Genomic DNA, 20,299 nt, shown 5'->3' with positions numbered 1-20,299 from the left:
TGTAAAAGGACACAGGGTAGTGGTTTTAAACTAAAAGAGGGTAGATTTTGACTAGATGGAAGGAAGAAATTTATTACGATGAGGGTGGTGAAACACTGGAACAGGTTGCCCAGAGAGGTGGTAGATGCCCCCTTCCTGGAAACATTCAAGGTCAGGTTGGACAGGGCTCTGAGCAACCTGATCTAGTTGAAGATGTCCCTGCTCATTGCAAAGTGGGGTTGGACTAGATGACCTTTAAAGGTCCCTTCCAACCCAAATTATTCTATGATTCTATCATAAATTTAAAAGCTCCATGTTTAGGTTCCTGTGACATAAGACCTGGAGAAAAACTAAACAGGCTGTTTCTGAAGAATTCTGAAGAATTCTTCACAAAACTTAGCAGTAGTACTAGTGTATGTTGGGATGAACCACTGCATACAGCCAGCCAGAGTGCCACAGCTGTACACCATCTCACAGAGCTGGACTGAATGTTTTTTAAATCATGAAGTCTTTGTGAGTTTAATATCTCTGAAACAATAGAGAAAATTATGGGAAACTGAAAGCCTTCTAAAGAAGCATGTGTTCCAGTTGTTCTCTTTCCTTGCAGGTAATATTATATTGGTATCTGGAGAAAAAACAGCTTAAGGGAAGAAAAGGCGAGGTGATACTTAGTAAGCATCCATTAGGGAGCTGGTGTGTCACCAAACTGAAGGATTTCTTTGATTGGTCATAGTCCCTGTGCCCCAAAGCAGGAAGTCATCAAAGCTGTCAGTTCTGAAAAAGACTGATTTTTTTTTTTCTATGGGATGACATAGGAACAGTCATGGTGAATTGCATCTAGGCTTGGTAATGCAGGAGAAACTAAAGACTGTAGAGAAGAGAGCTGCTGTAGAGATACTGCAGCTATTCTCATCTGTTGTAGTCCCGAAAAAGAAAAGGACTACTTTTGTAGTCCTTTGTTATTTTGTGCCATACTTCATCTTATGCTGACTCTTTGTGTATTTCTTCTTCAGTCTTGATTTGCATGCTGCTTCTGGACTGTTAAAACCAGGAGAAGCTTGAGTTGACCTACTTCAGCCTGTCTTACTCTCCAAGAGCATTTGGACTGCTTGGGTTGTTCCAGCTATAAAAGAGAAATAGAAATGGATTCTCCTAAAAAAGCTCTGGAGTAGGCTCTAGAGAAGGATGAGGTTGGCCTCTGTCTTTACCTGGTCTCCTGTAGTACTGTAATGGCAAAAAAGTGCTAGACTAATGTTAGGCTGTGCCTACTACTAAACTGCAAAGAGCAAGTCTGTTTTAGACAGTGTTATGAACCATAGTCACCTGTTTACATGGTGGTTATTGTGTAGATTTATCAGCCAGATCAATAACTCGTAGCTATATGGTCTTGTTCTTGGGAGAAATGTGATAATAGGAAGATGTGCTGCTGTCTAACATAACCCAAACATTGAAATGAAAACAAAGGAGATTGATTTTATGTATAAATTGGGATTTCTTTCTGCTAATCCATGTAAATAGTTCATTTTCCCTCACTATAGTAATATTTGCCAAATATTACTATTAACAATTAATTTTCAATTCCTTAATTTGTAAACATGTTTTAATGATTTATATGTCACTCAGAAGCAAGCAGTATTAAAGTGTAAGTTGGAAGTTATCTAGCTGCATCTAAAACTGATACAGCAATACAGCCTGTTACATGTTGACAGTGAATTGTAATTCAGTGTGATTGTGAAGACTGAAATCTGTTTTCTAATCAGACCTGTTTCTGAAGGAGGTATTCTGAAAGAACAGATGTCAGAGTTGTAAATATATATTTGTGTATTGTACCCCTGCTAACCCTGTAATACCAGTGTGGCTAAATTGAGTGACTGCTTCTTATCACATCAGTTTGTCATTAACAGACTCGTTTATTGAGCTCTGCTGGGTTGCACCTGCTTGACCTCCCTTGATGATCACGTTGCTTCCTTTTCCAAGCAGTCTTCTAATCGTAAGTGCTTTGCAGCCTACATTAGTGCTGCACTTTGCAACTTCAGCTTAAGCATTTTCACAGCAATGAAATGTGATTACAAAAGCAGCTAAATGCAGGTAAATTAGTGAAATCTGGAAGACAGTTCTGGAAAGGGAAGGAGATTTCCAGAATCTGATTTTTGGTTTTGTAGCTCACTTTTTCTTCACATCTGAAACACATTTCATTATCTGAGTGAGATGATGTAGTTGCATTCCCTGAAACTTGAGAAGCTCCACTGAGGAAAAGAATGTCATATTTGGTGGTGTTATATTTATGCAGTCATTTTTGAAGCTTGCCGGTTGGCTTACAGAATGTTTTACCTACATAAACTTGTCTTTATCTGAATTAGTCTAGGGATTCCCTGTACTCATGAAGAAACCTGTGTAACAGTGAAGTTACTAAAATACCGTTTAACGCAGTGGGTTTGAATATTTTTTGATACATGAACTGAAAATTTTCCAGTGGAGGTGCATACTTCCATGCAGTGACTGTAAGGTGCCTGCCCACAGGTTTTTATATCTCACCTTTTGCTGACCCTCTTAGGAGGAGTATAAGGATAATCAGGAGTCTGTGTATTACATGCTGGAAAAATACTGATCTGTCATAACACTATCATTATGTCAGAAACTTAGTCATGGGTAAGCCCATTCTTTTTTCTAAAGAAACATCTCGATAGAAATCTGAACAGGTCCAATTGTACAATTCTGTTTTAGCAGTTGTCGCTTGTTTCTAGAATAAATAGAAAATTTAGCAAATCTCAGGATGAACAATTCATTCTGAACTCACCCTTTGATTTCCCTGTTCTATTTGCTTGCTATTCATACTGAAGTTAACACTTTGTTGGCTTATTGTGTAAATATTGAATTATATTTCTTTTCCTTAGCACTTGAATATATTTTGCCTCTTAGGTATTTGAAACCACATATGCGTTCTGTTTATTTTTTTCTGCATGGTGTTTAAAGAATATGCTGTATGAGTAAGGATTTGGAGGAGACAAAGTAATAATTGGTTAAGAACACTAGACATTTCTGGGCAGTCTTATATAAACAGTGTATAAAGTAGAAACAATCAAGGAAATACCTGAAGAAAAATAATGTGAAAGTATAAGAAACTAGGCACAGAGCCCTAAATGAATTCCAGTAACCATTTTCTTGTTTAGTAACAACTTGTTTGAATAGATAACTGATATCCAAGATACCAGGGAAAATGAAGTATTGAGTAGTGATAGTATGTCAATTTAAATGTTAATTGTGAAGAGTGCAAAGACATTTGTGTTATTTATATCTTTATTTCATTTCAAGGTTTGGGGAATTTATATAGCTGTTGAAGAAAAGAAATATGTGGGCTTAGATGACCAGGCAGCCATCTGTGAAGAAAAGACAACTGAGTTGTTCTCTTTGACTTTCACAGAATCACAGAATCACAGAATCATCTAGGTTGGAAAGGATCTTGAAGATCGTCTAGTCCAACCGTTAACCTAGCACTGACAGTTCCCAACTACACCATATCCCTCAGCGCTATGTCGACCTGACTCTTAAAAACCTCCAGGGATGGGGACTCCACCACTGCCCGGGGCAGCCCATTCCAACGCCTAACAACCCATTCTGTAAAGAAGTGCTTCCTAATATCTAGTCTAAACCTTCCCTGGTGCAACCTGAGGCCATTACCTCTTGTCCTATTGCTTGTTACTTGGTTAAAGAGACTCATCCCCAGTTCTCTGCAACCTCCTTTCAGGTAGTTGTAGAGGGCGATGAGGTCTCCCCTCAGCCTCCTCCAGACTAAACAACCCCAGTTCCCTCAGCCGCTCCTCATATGACACGTGCTCCAGACCCTTCACCAGCTTTGTTGCCCTTCTCTGGACACGCTCGAGTAATTCAATGTCCTTTTTGTAGTGAGGGGCCCAAAACTGAACACAGGAATCGAGGTGCGGCCTCACCAGTGCCGAGTACAGGGACAAGATCACTTCCCTGTTCCTGCTGGCCACGCTATTTCTGATGCAAGCCAGGATACCATTGGCCTTCTTGGCCACCTGGGCACACTGCTGGCTCATGTTCAGCTGGCTGTCAATCAACACCCCCTGGTCCCTCTCTGACTGGCAGCTCTCCAGCCACTCCTCCCTAAGTCTGTAGCGCTGCTGGGGGTTGTTGTGGCCCAAGTGCAGCACCCGGCATTTGGCCTTATTGAAACTCCTACAGTTGGCCTTAGCCCATCGCTCCAGCCTGTCCAGGTCTCTCTGCAGAGCCTCCCTACCCTCGAGCAGATCAACACTCCCACCCAACTTGGTGTCATCTGCAAACTTACTGAGGGTGCACTTGATCCCCTCGTCTAGGTCATCAATAAAGATGTTAAACAGGAGTGGCCCCAAAACCGAGCCCTGGGGGACACCACTCGTGACCGGCCGCCAACTGGATTTAACTCCATTCACCACAACTCTTTGGGCCCGGCCATCCAGACAGTTTTTTACCCAGTAAAGCGTGCGATCGTCCAAGCCTCGAGCAGCCAGTTTTGCCAGGAGAATGCTGTGGGAAATGGTGTCAAAGGCCTTACTAAAGTCAAGGTAAACAACATCCACAGCCTTTCCTCCACCTGGTCCTTTTGACCGTGGGAGGAAGCATGGACAAGGGATTTTTTGGTAAGAGCTCCGATAAAGTAAAAAGCAGAGTTGGAGGGGCTAAATTTCAGTAGAATACAGCGCTTTTAGGGAGAGAGGGTTGTTGGAGGGAATTTCAGGTGACAACTCTAGTTGGGTACCCTTCACTGGGAATCAGAAATCTCTGCATCAAAGAAGTCCCTAAAATCTTGAGAGGGGAGCCTCTCTGATTTTAAACACAGGAATACATCCTGAAATCCCAGCTTCATTGAGAGCATGCTTGTCTTGTCCTTTTGTCCATGCATTGGGCTGTTGTAACTCAAACATTTTAAAATTACAACCTGGCAGTTGGAAGCAAAGTACATTGACGGTGCTAATATATTTTTTCATACTGAGACACTAATAAATAGTTTTGATTAGTTCAGATGCTTGCCCTGTATATATTTTAAAAAAGAAACTAATCCCATTCTGTTTCTAAATATTATACTTAAAAATTGGATACTACTCAGAATTAATATTTCTGAGTGGCATTTTGACTGTATATTGATCTTACTGTGTGGTATTACTCATTCATTGTACATGTGTTGTAAGGTGAAGCATGGGAAGAGTTCAGAAGACCGGACAAGTTCATGGAAGAAAAATCCTTTGGGAGTACCAAGTAAGTAGAATTCTGGCTGAAGAAGTTCCCAAGCTGCAAATAAATGGAGGCCAAGAGTGTACCTAGGAGAGGTCCTGTATGTGTTTGCCCCTTTGTGTACCCTTCATTTCCAAACTATCTGCTCTTGGCCGCTGTTGGAGACAGGGTACTGACCAAGGTGTATCTTTTTCTAACTCAGTATGACCACTCTTACTTCCTTATATTTGTATGGTGACAGAACGCCAATATTTTTAATCACACCATCAGTACACGGCAAATGATTTACGGACTTAGCTCAGATCTAAGCCTCTCAATAAAGCCAACAGTATAGAATAGAACAAATCTGAGGGCGGTTGCGCAGCCAGGTCTATTCATGGCTTTAGGGTTGTTAGTGGAGAAGGGTGATTATACAAATGGAAGTCCCTAAAAATAACTCCAGTGTGCATTAAAGCAATTGGAATGTGCTAAAAGGAGTGGAATAATCAATAGAAAATAACACAGCCAATGTAACTGACTGGAAACTTTTCATGAACCTAATTTCAAAAAAGAATGAAACAGAAAATAGGAAGCATCAAAGTGGGTGGTGGTTTGTAGAAACAACATGTAGGAAGAAAAATCAGAAAGACAGAGGAACCAAAATATGAGTCTTATAATGAAACTGAAAAACTAATATATGTGATAAAGGAACCCAGAGAGAATTGGGACAGTAGATCAATTCCAGCTGAAGTAGCTAACTAAATGAAAACTCATCTCTGTTATTTGCTGTTAAAAACTGAAAATGTAGATTTCCTGGCCAGTTAGTTTAACTTCATCAGCAGGTAACTTATTAACTTCATCAGCTGTGTTGAAGGAGCAAAATCTTAAGCAGGTGTCAGAGGGCAGTATGCTGAGAAGTAAAATAAATCCTTAAGGAATGGTATGGGAAGTGGACCCTTGCAGCTCCTGCAGCCCCTGAGGAATACAGCATTGTTTACACCAGTAATTTCCACATTTGTACCATGAAGGTAGCAGTGCTGCTTTATATGTTATGTGTCACTTTTGAACCCTGGACTATTACTAGAAAGAGGAAAGATGAGAGAGGATAAAGGAAAATGAAGATGGAAGTACTGGGAGACATGACCTCAGCTGAGGGGAAACTCAGGTAAATGTGCATTACTTGGGATTAAACCAGCAACAGGGCTGGATTTATAATTACTTGCAAATATTTGAGTCATAACATTGAATAGCAGGGATCCTTCTTGCATCTATAGAACAAAATAAAGGATTGTTAGTCTTCCATTAAAAAATTAGCCAGGTTGGGATTCACACCAATAGTTGCCCTTTCCCCATATAAAAAGGGAGCATTGTCAAAGACTCATGTCATGTCTCTGCATCTGAGTTGCCTTCCTAAGTGCAATTAATGTGTATTGAATTTTTGGCCATAATCTGAGTCAACTCTTGACTTCTACAGCAGAGTCTTTGCATTGCAGGCACATACTGCTGGAGAAGTAGAGAGACACCACCATATCATTTTACACAGCTACACAAGATGGTGGTAGATTGTAGTCCCTGCTAGTACAGGATGAACTTCAAACAGAATTAGATGGAGACAAATGCTCCATTACTTCCTGCCAAATCTGTGCACAACCTATACTCTTTAGAGGTGTTTCCTCAGCCGTAATGTCAGTGAGGTAATGAACGATCTGTCCCAGGGGGAGGTGTTCATGCCAGCTCTCTGTGTTAGGAAGAACAGCCCCTATTCTTATGCCAGACATTTGCAGGGTTTCCACTCTGTTCCTCCAAAAATGATGTCTCAATTCAATATATTTCAGTAAAATGAAAAGGTGTGGACCTATTTTTCTCCTTAAAATGGTTTATAAATTTCCCAACTTGGCCAGCCTAAGGTGCATTCACTAGGAATAGCAAGCAAATTAACTAAAATCTGGAAGGTCTAGTGAAATGGAAAATAGTGTGTCATGCAAGGCTTAGATAGATGTCCAGAGCTATCTTTCCATCCTGTAATCAGTGCTTAGTCAAAGTCACCTGGTCTTCAAGTCAACCATTTTCTAAGCTGTAAAGCCTGCATGAAGAGAAGGTGAAAACAGTTATTTCTTCCTCCTTGCATTAGCAGCTCTCTTCCCATCCTCTATGGTTTATTGCTCATTGGTCATTTGGTATATTGGAGTTAATTAGTTGGATAGGTAAGCTTGAATCAAAGATTGACAGGCAGCAGAGAGGGACAATGCATACTCAGTATGCAAAAGAAATGGAGAAAAGGAAGGGTTTTGTGGGTCACAACCAAAGTCCAGGCTGAAAACTGTCAGCATACAATAGACTTTGTGCAAGGAAGTCCCTGAAGTTTGCATACATTCAACTGGCCTGCTAGGAAGTGCAGGTTTAGTTGGCCCATAGTTTCTTCAAGTTGACACCCAACTGACAGTTACAAAAACTCGGTAGACAGTTAAAACAAAAAACAAAACAAAACGATCAAAAAGCTGTGGACAGACACCATACTGACATGAAGAGTATCGGTGAGCACTAGTTTAATGGACAGTACCAGGATACCCAGAGGCAGAAGGTGTCCTGTTGGCTAGACAGAGACGTTGATAATTTATCTATGCTCTTCTATTTGTGAACAGAGGTTTCAGAGCAAAGAGCAGAATAGAAAATAAAAAATTGTTGTGAGGACAGATCCTCCGTTGGTGTATATATCGTAACTCATTTGGATTGAATGGAGCAGTGATAGTTTTCAACGACTGAGGATACAATTCTGTATTTTTGTGTAAACACTATCCCCTATGATGGTAAAGGACAACACATGGGGATTCCTCCTCATGTTCCTCTGTTCTGTCAGCAACAGCTGATAAACTCGATCTGGAGGCCACGGGCTGCTGCAGAGCAGGTGAATATCCAGAGGGCTGAGCTGCTGCTGCTGCACGGGTAGACATATGGGATGGGCTGTTCCCCGTGGGCTCAGGAGGAGCTTCACCTCTGCCCTTCCAGCCCTCCAGGCAGCAGCCATAACTGTTGGGTTAGCTGTATCACAGTCTGTGTGAGCGCAAGAAAGATGGTCAGCAGGCTCACACTTCTGAATTCTGAGATAAGTTTCTATAAAACACAGATAATGTAATAAAAATCTAGGTTTTATGCAAATAGCAGAAAATAGTGGAGGTGATGGGTTGCAGCCGATACAATCTCAGACATTACAGTTATTCACAGTAAGGGCCAAGTTATTATCCATGGCAGCACCACAAACATTAGCTGTCCTGGCTTCACACTCATTTTCACAGTCCACCTCTGTCTCTTTTTGAGGTGACATTAATATTTTTTGTTGCCACATCTGATTTCTTCCCAGGGTGCTTTGACCTCATAACATTTCTGTCTGTGAAAGCTGTAGAGTTTGTCCAGTCCCCCAGCTCCAGGGCATGTCCCACAGATCTGTCTGTGGGACATCTGTAGGTGACAAGTGCAAACTGGAGCAGAAAGGAAGGCTGGGCAGGGTTAGGAAATGCAGGAGTTCCATGGCCTCCAGGAAGGTCTGGGACTTAAAGGATCAGTGAATGGTGGCTACTGTTATCTTCAAGCAAGAGCAGCTACAACTGTTGCTACTCTTTTCTTCTTAGGGTTTTGAAATGTGAGCAACCTGAATGAGTTGTCTACTAAACAAAAAGGAAAATCAAAAAGAATGGTGGTGGGCTTGAAGGTTCAGGTAGCTCCTAGCATGAGGAAGGAAAAGATACACAAAGCTCCCCTCACCAGGGAGAGGAAAACACAGCAGGGTCTTGTGCAAGGGCAATATGGAGACTCTGGCAAAAGCAAAGGGGAGGTGGGATGTGGACTCTGACATGGCTTCCAGCAGCAACAGCCTGGACCTCAGAGAGGTCTGACAAGCATCTGGGTGGGACACTTGAGAAGGCTGCGAGGTACTGCTGAAGGGTAGAAGAAAATGGGGTCAAGATTAAAATTTTGGCTCTAAGAACATATTAATTTGCATTTTTTCATTACTTTTGAGCCTCCTTTTAATTATTCCTTGATCTTCTGCATTGTCTGTGGCTGGCCGTGAATTTGGGAGCCCTAGTGTGTGCAGTGAAGTCAGCCTACACATGCCAGACAAAATGCAGTCCCCTTGGTGTGTGATCATCTCCCCAGGATCTGCAAACTGAGTTATCCTTGAGTCAGAGCAACCATATTTGGTTAAAACTGTATTTTGCTGTTGTAATCCATGGGATGCTGTTTGGTACTGCTAACTTGTTTGTGTCATCTGCCCAATAAATTACTGGCTGGAAACTTCTCTTTCAGTACAAATATTCCTTGCCAGCCACAGTGGGTTTTATGTGTGGGATTTGGGGTTTGGTTTTTTTGGTAACAATCTAGGTCCTTTAGTGCTGCCAAATAATCTTTCCTTCGCTCATGTGGTGCAGCATGTGGGGAGAGCGAGCTGTTCCCGCAGTAGCCAGCTGCACGTTACAAGGTGCTCTGAGACACAGGGGTGCTCAGCTGTGTAAAGGTCAAAGAAATAATGATGAAATGCACATAGATTTCAATTAATGATCTTTCAAAGCTCCTGGAACCGAAAGACAAAAAGATAAAAATGCATTTAGTTCTAGAGGATTTGCATGCTGTCAATCTTTAATTAAGATACCTGAGATAAAGTTCACCCTTGCAAGACAAGACAGCAGAATGGGCACCTTGTGAATAAAGATCTGTGTGAGAGCAAAGGGCACCTGGGCTTACAACAGTACACTTCAGCACTGGAGGTTTTGCTTCAAACACAGGACAGCTGGAGGAGAGCAATGCTTTGGGCTGCTCCTGCTCCTGGGCTTTTAGTTGCATTATTATTACTTACTGGATTGAGCTGTGAATCAAACCATTATGAAAAAAAGAGGCAGAAAAGAACCATTTATGATGAGCAGTAAGTACCATTGCTTGCAAATGCTTTTGTTCGTATGATGGCTTCTAAGTGCCAGTAATGGGAACAGAAAGACTTTACTGCAGCTCTTTTTTCACATACTCTTTGGCAGATACATGTAACTAAATGATCTCTTTGTCTTTTCCATAATACAACAGGCCTCGTTTGTCCTCAGAGCAGGGTAATTTAGTGTTCCATGCTGGCTCCAGAAAAAATATTGAATTTAGAACTGGACCACTGGGGAAAATAAAAATTAATGAAGAAGACCTTGCAGAACTTCTTAGTCAGGTGATACAATTACTTTTCTGTAATATGTTTTTGTTTTCAGTTTTGCACATTAATAGTTTGTCTTCAGAACTTGTCTTAGCAAATGTGTTTTGTATGATTGTTATATTATCTATGTCAGCACTCTAATATGAAAGTAAGCTTATTGCAGCTATTGTAATCATGCCATTACAAAAAATAATTAAAAGATTAAATTGTGTATGTAACAGAGCTCTCTGTATTTAAGTGGACTTCATAACAGTAAAGTTAAGCGAGAACAAAACTTTTCTAAGCTTTTGAAAAAGCCAAGCTTGTTTCACATTATCTCTGTTGTTTAAACTTAGGTGAGAGAAAGTAATGCAGAGATTCAAGAACTTAAAAAAGCCAATGGTGCCTCTCAGAATGTATCCCAGCAGGTTGCTCTGCTGACCTCCAAGGTGAGCCATGCCCTTGTGTTATCCTCCTCCAGCATTCACAGTTTTCCATTCCTCAGATTAACATCATTGCCTGATTTATTTTTGTATTTCTGTACTCCAGTTCAGAGAACTGGGGCAGAGTCCACATTTAACATCAGCTCAGAGTCTATGTTTAATGTTGAGATACTTATTCAGTAACTCTGGAGACAATGGAAATATTCCTGCAAATCCCATAATTTCCAGTTACCAAGATTCTTCTTTTGTTCGCTGTCTACATCTCTATGGAATATATCCTCTAATATTTATTGAAGTGAAATCCCACTAAATTTAGGAAATGGACCATATATGTTCTTATAGTTGTTAGCTGACATTCCATTCCATAGGTAAAATAGGCTATGGGGGTTTGCAGTGGAAAGAAAAGACCTATGCTGTAGTTTTGTCTCTACCCTGCTACTAAAGATTTTTCTCCAACAGAAGATTTTGAAATCTTTGTCTGACTTGATTTAAGTGTCTTTTTTTTACAGTGTTGCCACAAGTTCCTTACAGGAAAATCTTTTATAGCCTAAAGGCCTTTCTTTAGGGAAATTGTGCTAATATGTATCCATCGTATTCCCTGATTCAGTTTCAGCTTGCTGTTTGTCATTATAACCCACTGAGATATGGTGAACCTTTTCTTGGCTTTGATGTATTGTCTCAGACCTCCGTCCTTTGCATGCATATGAGCACCCGAACAGTCCCACTGCAATATTCACATTCTCAATGTTGAGCACCTGAATATATCTTCACAAGACTGAGTCTTGCTTTCCGGAGCCAAATGGGGACATATTTAAGCTGTCATTTTCTGAACAGCCTAAACCACCAAAATCCCAGTGAATGGGGCCCGATTTGAACCTGATTGTCACCTGGTTTCATATACCAGCTATTATCTTTTCTCACAAGAAAATACTTTGTTAGCCTACCGACATCCAGCACATACCAAGCACAATGTAATTTGCATTTCTCTTGCAGATAGTGAGTCTTGACAACAAACTTCAAAGCTTAGAGCAGGTGAGTAAACGGGAAGCAACCTAGAGATCAAAAAAGAAAAACCCAGCACCAAGTAAATAAAGTGAGGTTACAATGATTAAATAGCTAAATTATTTCTTTCCTCTCATGCATTACTCAGGAAAATTTTTTTTTGGTAACAGGAGGTAAAAAAAGCGCCAAGATTTGTGGAGGAGGTGAAATGCCTTCTTATGAAATATAAACTGTGTAGGAGCCTGCATTCCTTAGAGGAAAAACAGTTGTAGACTCAAGAACAACTAGATACCAAGAAGAAGTAAACTCTTCCTTCACTGATCTGTGAGGACTGGGAGAATTCAAACTGGATTTTGTATTGTACTGGAAATAGCTAATTTTCAACTGTCACCTGATTCTGCACTGAGCTTCTGACAAACCAGAGCTGCCAGTAAAAGCAGTTGTCAGATGAGTCACCCATGGAATTGAGAAGACAAGATAACCCTCCATCTAGATTCACAGTCTGCTGCCAAAGAACAGTCTCTATTAATACTTACTTCTTACAGGGCTTTTCTCATCCTAGTGCTTGCAGCTGGCCATCTTGTGTAAGACCAATCATATTAGTCATTATTTTGTACAGGGGTAAACGAAACAACTCAAAACATTTACGAGTCAACCTTGCTGAAAAAGAAAAGGGGGAGGGAGAACCCAAGAAAGAATGAAAAAAAAAAAAAAAAAAAAAAAAGGTTTGTCTTGAAAATAAATGCTAATGGAACACCAAATAAGCAGGAACCTCATTTTCTGCTCTTTTTCTGGGTTTCAGGCTATCCAGAGGAAAGCCTGCAGTAGTAACCCCTGTAAGAACTCAGGGACCTGTGTAAATTCGCTGGATGGTTTCTTTTGCCTCTGTCCCAGCAACTGGCAGGTGAGTCTTTAGCCTCCTTGAATATGGAGTGTGTATTTTAACTGTAAGGATACATCTGGCTTAGCGTAATTGTCATGAAGTGTAACTTTTTAAGGTTGCTCAGGACAGAGTGACATATACTGAACAGCAAAGCAGCAGTATCACACTCATTGTTTGGATGAAGTGCAACACGTTTTCTTCTTGACATTATCAATAGATACAAAAAACCTAAAGCCCAAACCATTGGGCCAGACTCTGCACTGTTATCTGCAGGTGATGGCCCATGAAGTCAGTGATGCTTGGCAGTTCCTACAGCAGAGAATTAGTCTTTGGTTTTTGCTGAGCAGTGGACTGAGCTGCATGCCTTGCTGTTGATCTCATGCAAGGATAGAGAGAGAATGGGGGGAAAGGAAGGATATTTATTCAAGCTCAAACAAATAAGACAAATGGGGGTGTAAGTAATCAATCCCATTCTGAGTTTTTAAAATCCAAATACTTTACTGGGAAAGGGTTTAATGGTGCTGTTACATGCACTAGAGATGGAAAAGTTATATTTTCTTCTCAAAGGCTCTCAACTTGAAAGTTATCCCAGCAAGATCTGGGTCAAAATTGCTGTGCTTTCAGTCTTAATAAAACAGCATCTCTCTATAGAAACAGTTTGAAAGGAAGTTTTCTGAGCCTTTTACTAGCAAGTTGGAAAGTAAGGGGGGTGACAGTACTATGCTGTCCATATGCTTTCTACAAACATCTGAAATATTTTATCCCCCAACTGACTGATAACCAGGGTCACAGAAACACAGCTGAAAAATTGAGTTTTGTTATAATGTTTCATAAGGGAAGCTGTGTTGATAGCAGCCCGTGGTTTGTATATCTTTGGAAACTATATTAAACATTGGCTTCACGGTTTGCTTCATTTCTGAGTTATTTGGAAAATAAACTGGTTTTCCATTTCATCTTAGGGCCCCCTGTGTTCAGTGGATGTTAATGAATGCCAGATTTATTCTGGAACAGCGCTAGGCTGCCAGAATGGAGCCACTTGTGTGAACACACCAGGCAGCTACAGGTAACTTTTCAAAACTATACACAAAAATCCTATGAAAAATACTCTGCTATTTTTGCAGAGCATATCACCCCCGCAGCACAAGTTCTAGGAATATGTCTGTTTAGTATCTTGCAGTCTGTGAGAATATAAAATCCTTAATACACTGTACACAGAGCCCACCACAGTCACAGAAGGCCCTGTGAAGCCATTACCTGCTTTGACACAAGAAGAGCAGCAAGAACCAGATTTATCATACAGCCATGCTGGGGAAGAAGGCTGCAAATTGTAGACTGGCTCCAGTGACCCAGCCCCCTGTTGTAGGTGCAGATGCTTTAATGGAAGTTTACTGCACCATGGGATGTAGGTGGGGTGGTGAGATGTGGCATGCTGGTCTGTAACCAGCACTTGACATGCCCACCTAGCACAGCCGTGTTATCATCCCTCTGTTATCACCTACCCCTCGAGACCAAAGGGAGTGAGGAGGTGAAGGAGGTGAACAGCTTTGGCCCAGCAAAGGCTTTGAGTAGCTGGAAACCTCCTGCATGTATTGGCACCCTTGATCAGTGGCATTCCCAGCGCACTGCATAACTCTCAGAAATGCCTCCATGCCCTCCAGAAATACAGGCACTGCTGAGACTGCAGCAGAGCAAGCAATGCACAATGCTGCCAGGCAGAAAGGGAGGAGAAATGCTGTCTCAGCCAGCAGGCCAGGAGGGTGCCTGGGCTGCCTGTGTGCGGGCCCCCATAGACATGCTTCATCCCCCAGGAATGTATCCTTCTCTGGCTGTGCTCAACTCCTTAGGAAACATACTCTTGTTTACAGGGCAAGCCAGCCTGAACTTTCTGTGTCTTATTTACCAAAATGTCAAATAATCTGGTAAATAAATAACTTTCAGATATAATACAAAGCAATCCCTGTGCAATGGGAACAAGCAGGCTGGAGAGCATGCCACAGCTTTCTGCAAAGCATTCTGTCTTCTGCTTCAGCACAAAAATCTTAGCCCCCGCAAATATTTGCTTGGAGTAACACTGGCTTACAGTGCTTTGTCAGTTCTTGGAAGAACCTCACGCAAGGGAAGTTCTCCTGCAGTGCTCCTCACACTTCAGCATTAACACAGAGCCTGCTGAGGCCTCACTGATACCTGATGCTTCCTGTCAGCTTTTCTTTGATTTTAAAGGCTGTTTCTAGCTTGCCTGCAGCTGACATTTGTCAAGAAAACAACACAGAAAGCAGCTTGCCTTTACTTACTGTTTCTTACTGTGCTTGGAGGTGTGGTGTGCAGGTATGTGACTAAATTAGCGTTTGAGAGGACAAACTTTCTGCCTTTCTCGCAAGTGTTGTCATTGTGTTAGTACAGTCATGATTCCTGTAAGTTTCTTCCCCAATGTAATTCTTGCCCTCCTTGGTACTTGCTGAATCAGTGCCTCCTGAAATGAACTAAGACCTCTTCATAAGTAATCCAAATCTTAATATTACTGCTTTTGCATTACACACTCAGGATTATTGTTTAGTCCTTTCCCCAACCCCATTGCACTGTCTTCACAGTATCCCTTCACACACTGTCTTACTTATTTCTGAGTGCTCCCCAGATGCTAAATGCATCCCCAGATAGAGTGTGATGTTCCTCTTTTCAACAACTGTGAGAACATTGCTGCTAAATTTTCTGGGACCCAGCAACCCAGGTCACCCCACTTCTGTTCTGGTGTGGTTATATTCACCAGTGTGGACTGCGGGTAAAGAAAAGGATGATATTTAAATATCCATAGTCCCCAGAGATAACACCAGGTGAAGGGCAGTGCTGGATTAGGTACCGTGAAATGGAGCAATAATACAGTCTTCACTCCCTGTTCAGATTCTTTACCTGCGTGCTTCAAGCTGTAATTCAGGAAAACACTAAAGTAGGAGGAAAAAGAGTAGGTATTCAGGAAATGCCTTCCTGAATTGGGACCTTAATGGGACATTCAGGGACCATTCATCCAACATCAGTTGGATGAAAGGCTGTGAGAGTCCCTGAGTCTATCAGACTTTTGTGTCAGAACCAAAATCATGGGGGGCTCATCACAACATACCCTCAGCAATGGGAGAGAACCAGGGCAGTGCTGAGCAGCAGTGCATCACAATTTGGCTGCAGCTCCTTGCAGCATGACCTACTTCTTGAAGCTGTTCTCTTAGCAACTTCAAAAGGGTAACAGATTAATCTTTGCCAGACTAGGCAGGAGACAGTGCTTGTTGTCCTCCTTTTGAGCTGGTGAGATTGCCTTGCACTGTCCTTTGGAGCTGAACATGAAGCTCTGAATGTACTTTGAACATACAAAGGTGATCTGGTTCCCTGACCTGTTGCCTCTGAGCTTGCCTAGGATGAGCTACTGCACTGGAAAGATGGTGTTGGTCTATCTGCCCTCTCTTACAATAATGAACATGCTGTCTTACAGTACTGCAGACTGCAGTTAAGCATTAAGCTATTATGGGTTTTTTAAGCCTAAATTCATCCAGGTTGCTTGTGCTGGGTGCAGCATTTAGTTACCTGTGATTGACTTATCAAACTGCTATTTCAACTGAGCATGTGACACCCTGGCAGGAATGGTAGCAGCCAATTAATAAATTGCTCCAAGGTCCAGATCATCTGCACTGAAAAACCCTGATTCAAAATCTGCAGATAAATGCCTTGACAGAGTAGTTTTCATTAGTCAGCTTAAAAGCGATTCAATGGGGGTGTGCACCTGCCATATGTCTCTGTGAGAAGCAGACATCAGCAGATTTTGCAGCATAGAACTTGTCTCACTGTCATTTTAATAAAAAGCTAGTGAACTGATAGGAGGCTTTTTGCAGGTTTAGGTCCCTTTCAGTTGTATTTCAGAGCCTCAGATTTGGTCCACATGGAAATAAAGAGTCAAAGAAAAGGGATGTATCCAATGGCTTGGAAGTTCCCAATTTTAGTTTCACAGCGTAGGTACAGTGCTATGACTAAGGTGTGCCCTATAAATAACAATGTGATGCAGCTGGCAGCCTGCAAACCAGATTCCTGCTGTAGAATGCCTCCCCTCAGTCCACTACTTTGTTCTTCCCACCCTGTCAGCCCCAAATGCCTCCTCCTGCCCACCACACTCACCTGAAAGTTGGGCTGCTGCTGCTGAGACAGGAGCTGCCACGTCTTGAGGTGTGCTTGTGAAGGTATCCTGCCTCCTGGGACAGGCCAGACATGGCATTTCTGCGTATTGCTAGAGCTAGGGCTTTAGACACTTGGCATCATATGAGGGTCATAAACTGAAACACGAGGTTAAGGTGCTCTCTGAATGAAGTGGGGATTTCCAGGCCCACGTGATACTCTGTTGAAGTCTCATGTTAGACGTTTCTTTTTCTCTGGATTTGCACTTACGAATGTAAGAGAAGACTGTGGATTCTCCCATAGGGTCAGACAGTCATGGATATGCCCAAGTCCCACGTGACTTTCGAGTTTCTGCTGAACAGGAGCCTTGCATCTGTGCATAATTATTAGTGGGACTGTCAGTATAGATATATGTCATTATATATACAGATGGATTTCATAAGGAACACCACATAATTAAAAGATCTCTTACTATGGCAATATATGATTGTTAAGTGCTATATGAAGACAACATTTTGGTTTTCCTGTCTGCTTTCACCATTAGCTGCTCCTGTACTCCAGAAACCTATGGGCCCCACTGTGCCTTGAAGTTTGATGACTGCCAGGAAGGATCTGAGACACTCTGTGGTCATGGCATCTGCATAGATGCAGACAGGGATCAGCCCAACAAGGTAAGGAACAAAGTGTAAGTTTCACTATACAGCACAGCATGAATAAACAACAAATAATGCTGAGCACCACAAAACTGCAGCACACACTGCTGCTGAAAAAGAGCAAGAAATGCCACTGTACAACATAACCTAACCTCTCTGTTGTCCCAAGGACAGCAGAAAGAATTGAAAATGTCTTGTTCAAGGTACTTGTCACAGTATCAGCTCTACATCCATATGGAGCTTGGGAATATTCTTTGAATAAGTCATAGTCATATAAGTCATCTGAAGCATAATATTCTTACTGTTCATTATTTGGGGAGTTCTAAGTTGCTAGAATATTTTATTAATTAAATGATTTAGAAGGACAAACGTAATGCATCTTGTTTTTCCTGGGAAAAGGCATACCTGTGGAACGTTATTGTCAGTGGCCTGGGAGCCACCAGGGCTGCATAGCAGCTGGGGTGGCTGCTGCTCATCTTTGGTGCTTCTCACTGTCAGCTGGACTCGGTCTCTGACTCCAGACGCTCTCCAAGCATCTGCACTGGGTGGATGCTGGCACACACTTGAGCAGTCTTCTGGAGCAAGCAAGCTCATTCTTTCTGGGAGAAAATCTGGGTACAGGGTGTTCACTCCAAAGGGACACACGGAACATGCCAGCTTTGGCTCTTTCCACTCAGAGCTGCCCTCCAAAACTATCCTGCCGAGTGCTCCTGTGCTTCTTAACACTCCTATACACCCATGCACCATTCCAGACACACCACATATTCTTTGCGCTATGCTGTAAAATAATTTCTTTGCTCAATTTGTAAAACTTTTCACAGCTCATCACTTGTTTTCTGCCTATTTTTTGTGGAGAAAATGTTTTAAAAGGGTTCAGTGTTGGCTTAACTGTGTCTGCTCCTGTGACAGTCAACAATAAAGCTCCCATTAGCTTTATTTGGACCAAAACTAGATAAATGCTGAAATCTGGCCATTGGTAAAGTTTACGAGAGAGAAAACTGTTTTCCTCAAAGAAAATGTATATTTGCCATTTAATGTCAGTGCTGCACATTGCACAGATTACCGAACAGTTTGCTTAAAAGAACACAGGCAAACTGATTTCAGTTTGCCTATACTGATCTGTTTACCTTGGTTACAAAGCAGTTTGATGACTTTTAATTATGCTTATGTACAGCTCATAATTGCTGTTCGTTTTCTCTGGGAGCTTTGGGGTCAATTACAGGTTTCTTTCATGAACATAATGAATGAGCCTGTTGCTTCCATAATCTAAATAGGTAAATTCAAAGGGAGAAATAGGCTGAGAAAACTACTGAAGCAACTATAAAATAGAATGTGCAAACCATGTAATGCTCTGAAAGCTTTCTTGCTATAGTTTGAAAGACATTTTGTAAAATGAACTCCTCCTGCCCTTTTCTTGATTGTTCTAACTGTCTTAAATGTGTATGCAATGTTTGCTGTGGCAGCCCAAGTACCGCTGTACCTGTGACACTGGTTGGATGTCCCCTCCTGGCAGCCCTGCCTGCAGTGCTGATATAGATGAATGCAGCCTCCCTAATCATCCGTGTTCACAGAATCCGCTTGTGCAGTGCCACAACACACCAGGCTCCTACTCTTGTGGTCCCTGCCCCACAGGTATCATGTCCTTCCACGCTCTCAGGTAGGAGGGGGTGGCAGTAGGTAGTACTGCCCGTATGTCATAAGCACAGACACAGGATCTAGATGAGAGTAACTCCATGAAATGCTTTGGTCTGTATTCTAGAGAATAAATGCCTGCAGGTTATGTCTTATCCAGGTAATGCATGCAGTGGAGTCTAAGGTATGATTTATCCCATCCTAAACTGAGCATCTAAACAGGTCTGATGTACTGTCATGTCCATAGGAACCTTCACGTCCATCGTGTCCTATTACCTTCATGTAATAGGTCCGAGGTGCTTTCATATCCTTGTGCTCACTGCCCTAAGGCAATATAAAAATCTAATAGTCCCCTCAAGCCATATAACCTATGATTTGTCTTCCTGAGTTGGGTAGGTGGTGTGTATAGGAGGAGTATTTGAAATATCTAACCAGAGTTATGATAAAGCTTTGCTGCAAATTGCACATGTATACACCAAACCAGAACTGCCTCCTCTTTAGGTTAAAGTCTGTTTGATTTTGGAATATCCAGAATACAGTTAAAATAAAATGTTCTTGCACACACACCTCCACCCTGTTGTGTTTGTAACCTGTTTTGCAGACCAGTATTAATTTTAGTCAGTTATGAGAGGGACAGGTCTTCTCCTGTGTTAATGAAATGAAATTCAAAAGTCATATTTTTCTGCTTTGTGAAAAGATCTGGTCAAAGAAGAAAATGAAAAGGCCAGGCATTTTCTATTTTAATGTCTTTCCTGTGCTTCTTTCTAGGCTGGCAAGGAAATGGCTACAGTTGCCAAGACATTGATGAATGTGGAAGTAATAATGGAGGCTGCTCAACAGCGCCAATGGTTCAGTGTATCAACACAATGGGATCCTTCTACTGTGGGCTCTGTCCACCAGGTAAAATGTATTTTTTGGTTGATGAAACTATGGAAAGGCTTAAGAGATGAAGATTCAACACATTTGAGCCTGGTTTATGGTAGACTTAAGAAGCTGAAGATTGGTTTTTATGTAAAAAAGTATCATACACAAAGCAATACTGTAATATAGAATGCAGAGTCCAGGTATATTCAACATTTGATAAACATTTGATATATGAACATTTGGTAGAGTATGTCCCTAATGATGACCCTCTGAAATGTGTTTCTGTTGTACTAAGTAGCCCTTTTCAGTGTTAGAG

General features: G+C 41.6%; 2 protein-coding genes across 2 annotated transcripts in view; both read left to right on the top strand.

Annotated features, from left to right (window-relative positions):
- The window catches only part of TRDMT1 (tRNA aspartic acid methyltransferase 1), a 52,028-nt gene extending 49,117 nt beyond the window's left edge, over positions 1-2,911 (top strand). The window contains exon 13 of the transcript XR_012628583.1: positions 993-2,911. The gene's annotated coding sequence lies outside the window, so the exon portion shown is untranslated. The remainder of the gene's footprint in view (positions 1-992) is intronic.
- A 7,063-nt stretch (positions 2,912-9,974) lies between these two features.
- Positions 9,975-20,299, top strand: part of CUBN (cubilin) — a 148,444-nt gene continuing 138,119 nt past the window's right edge. Inside the window, exons 1-9 of the mRNA XM_074865188.1 lie at positions 9,975-10,108; positions 10,264-10,393; positions 10,714-10,806; positions 11,794-11,832; positions 12,605-12,706; positions 13,645-13,748; positions 17,379-17,505; positions 18,951-19,119; positions 19,888-20,019. Of these exons, the coding sequence (XP_074721289.1) occupies positions 9,990-10,108; positions 10,264-10,393; positions 10,714-10,806; positions 11,794-11,832; positions 12,605-12,706; positions 13,645-13,748; positions 17,379-17,505; positions 18,951-19,119; positions 19,888-20,019 (1,015 nt within the window). The 5' untranslated portion in view covers positions 9,975-9,989. The remainder of the gene's footprint in view (positions 10,109-10,263; positions 10,394-10,713; positions 10,807-11,793; positions 11,833-12,604; positions 12,707-13,644; positions 13,749-17,378; positions 17,506-18,950; positions 19,120-19,887; positions 20,020-20,299) is intronic.

This window comes from Strix uralensis, chromosome 1, assembly GCF_047716275.1.
Source record: "Strix uralensis isolate ZFMK-TIS-50842 chromosome 1, bStrUra1, whole genome shotgun sequence".
Taxonomy (NCBI): Eukaryota; Metazoa; Chordata; class Aves; order Strigiformes; family Strigidae; genus Strix; species Strix uralensis.
This window is presented reverse-complemented; position numbering and strand designations above follow the sequence as displayed.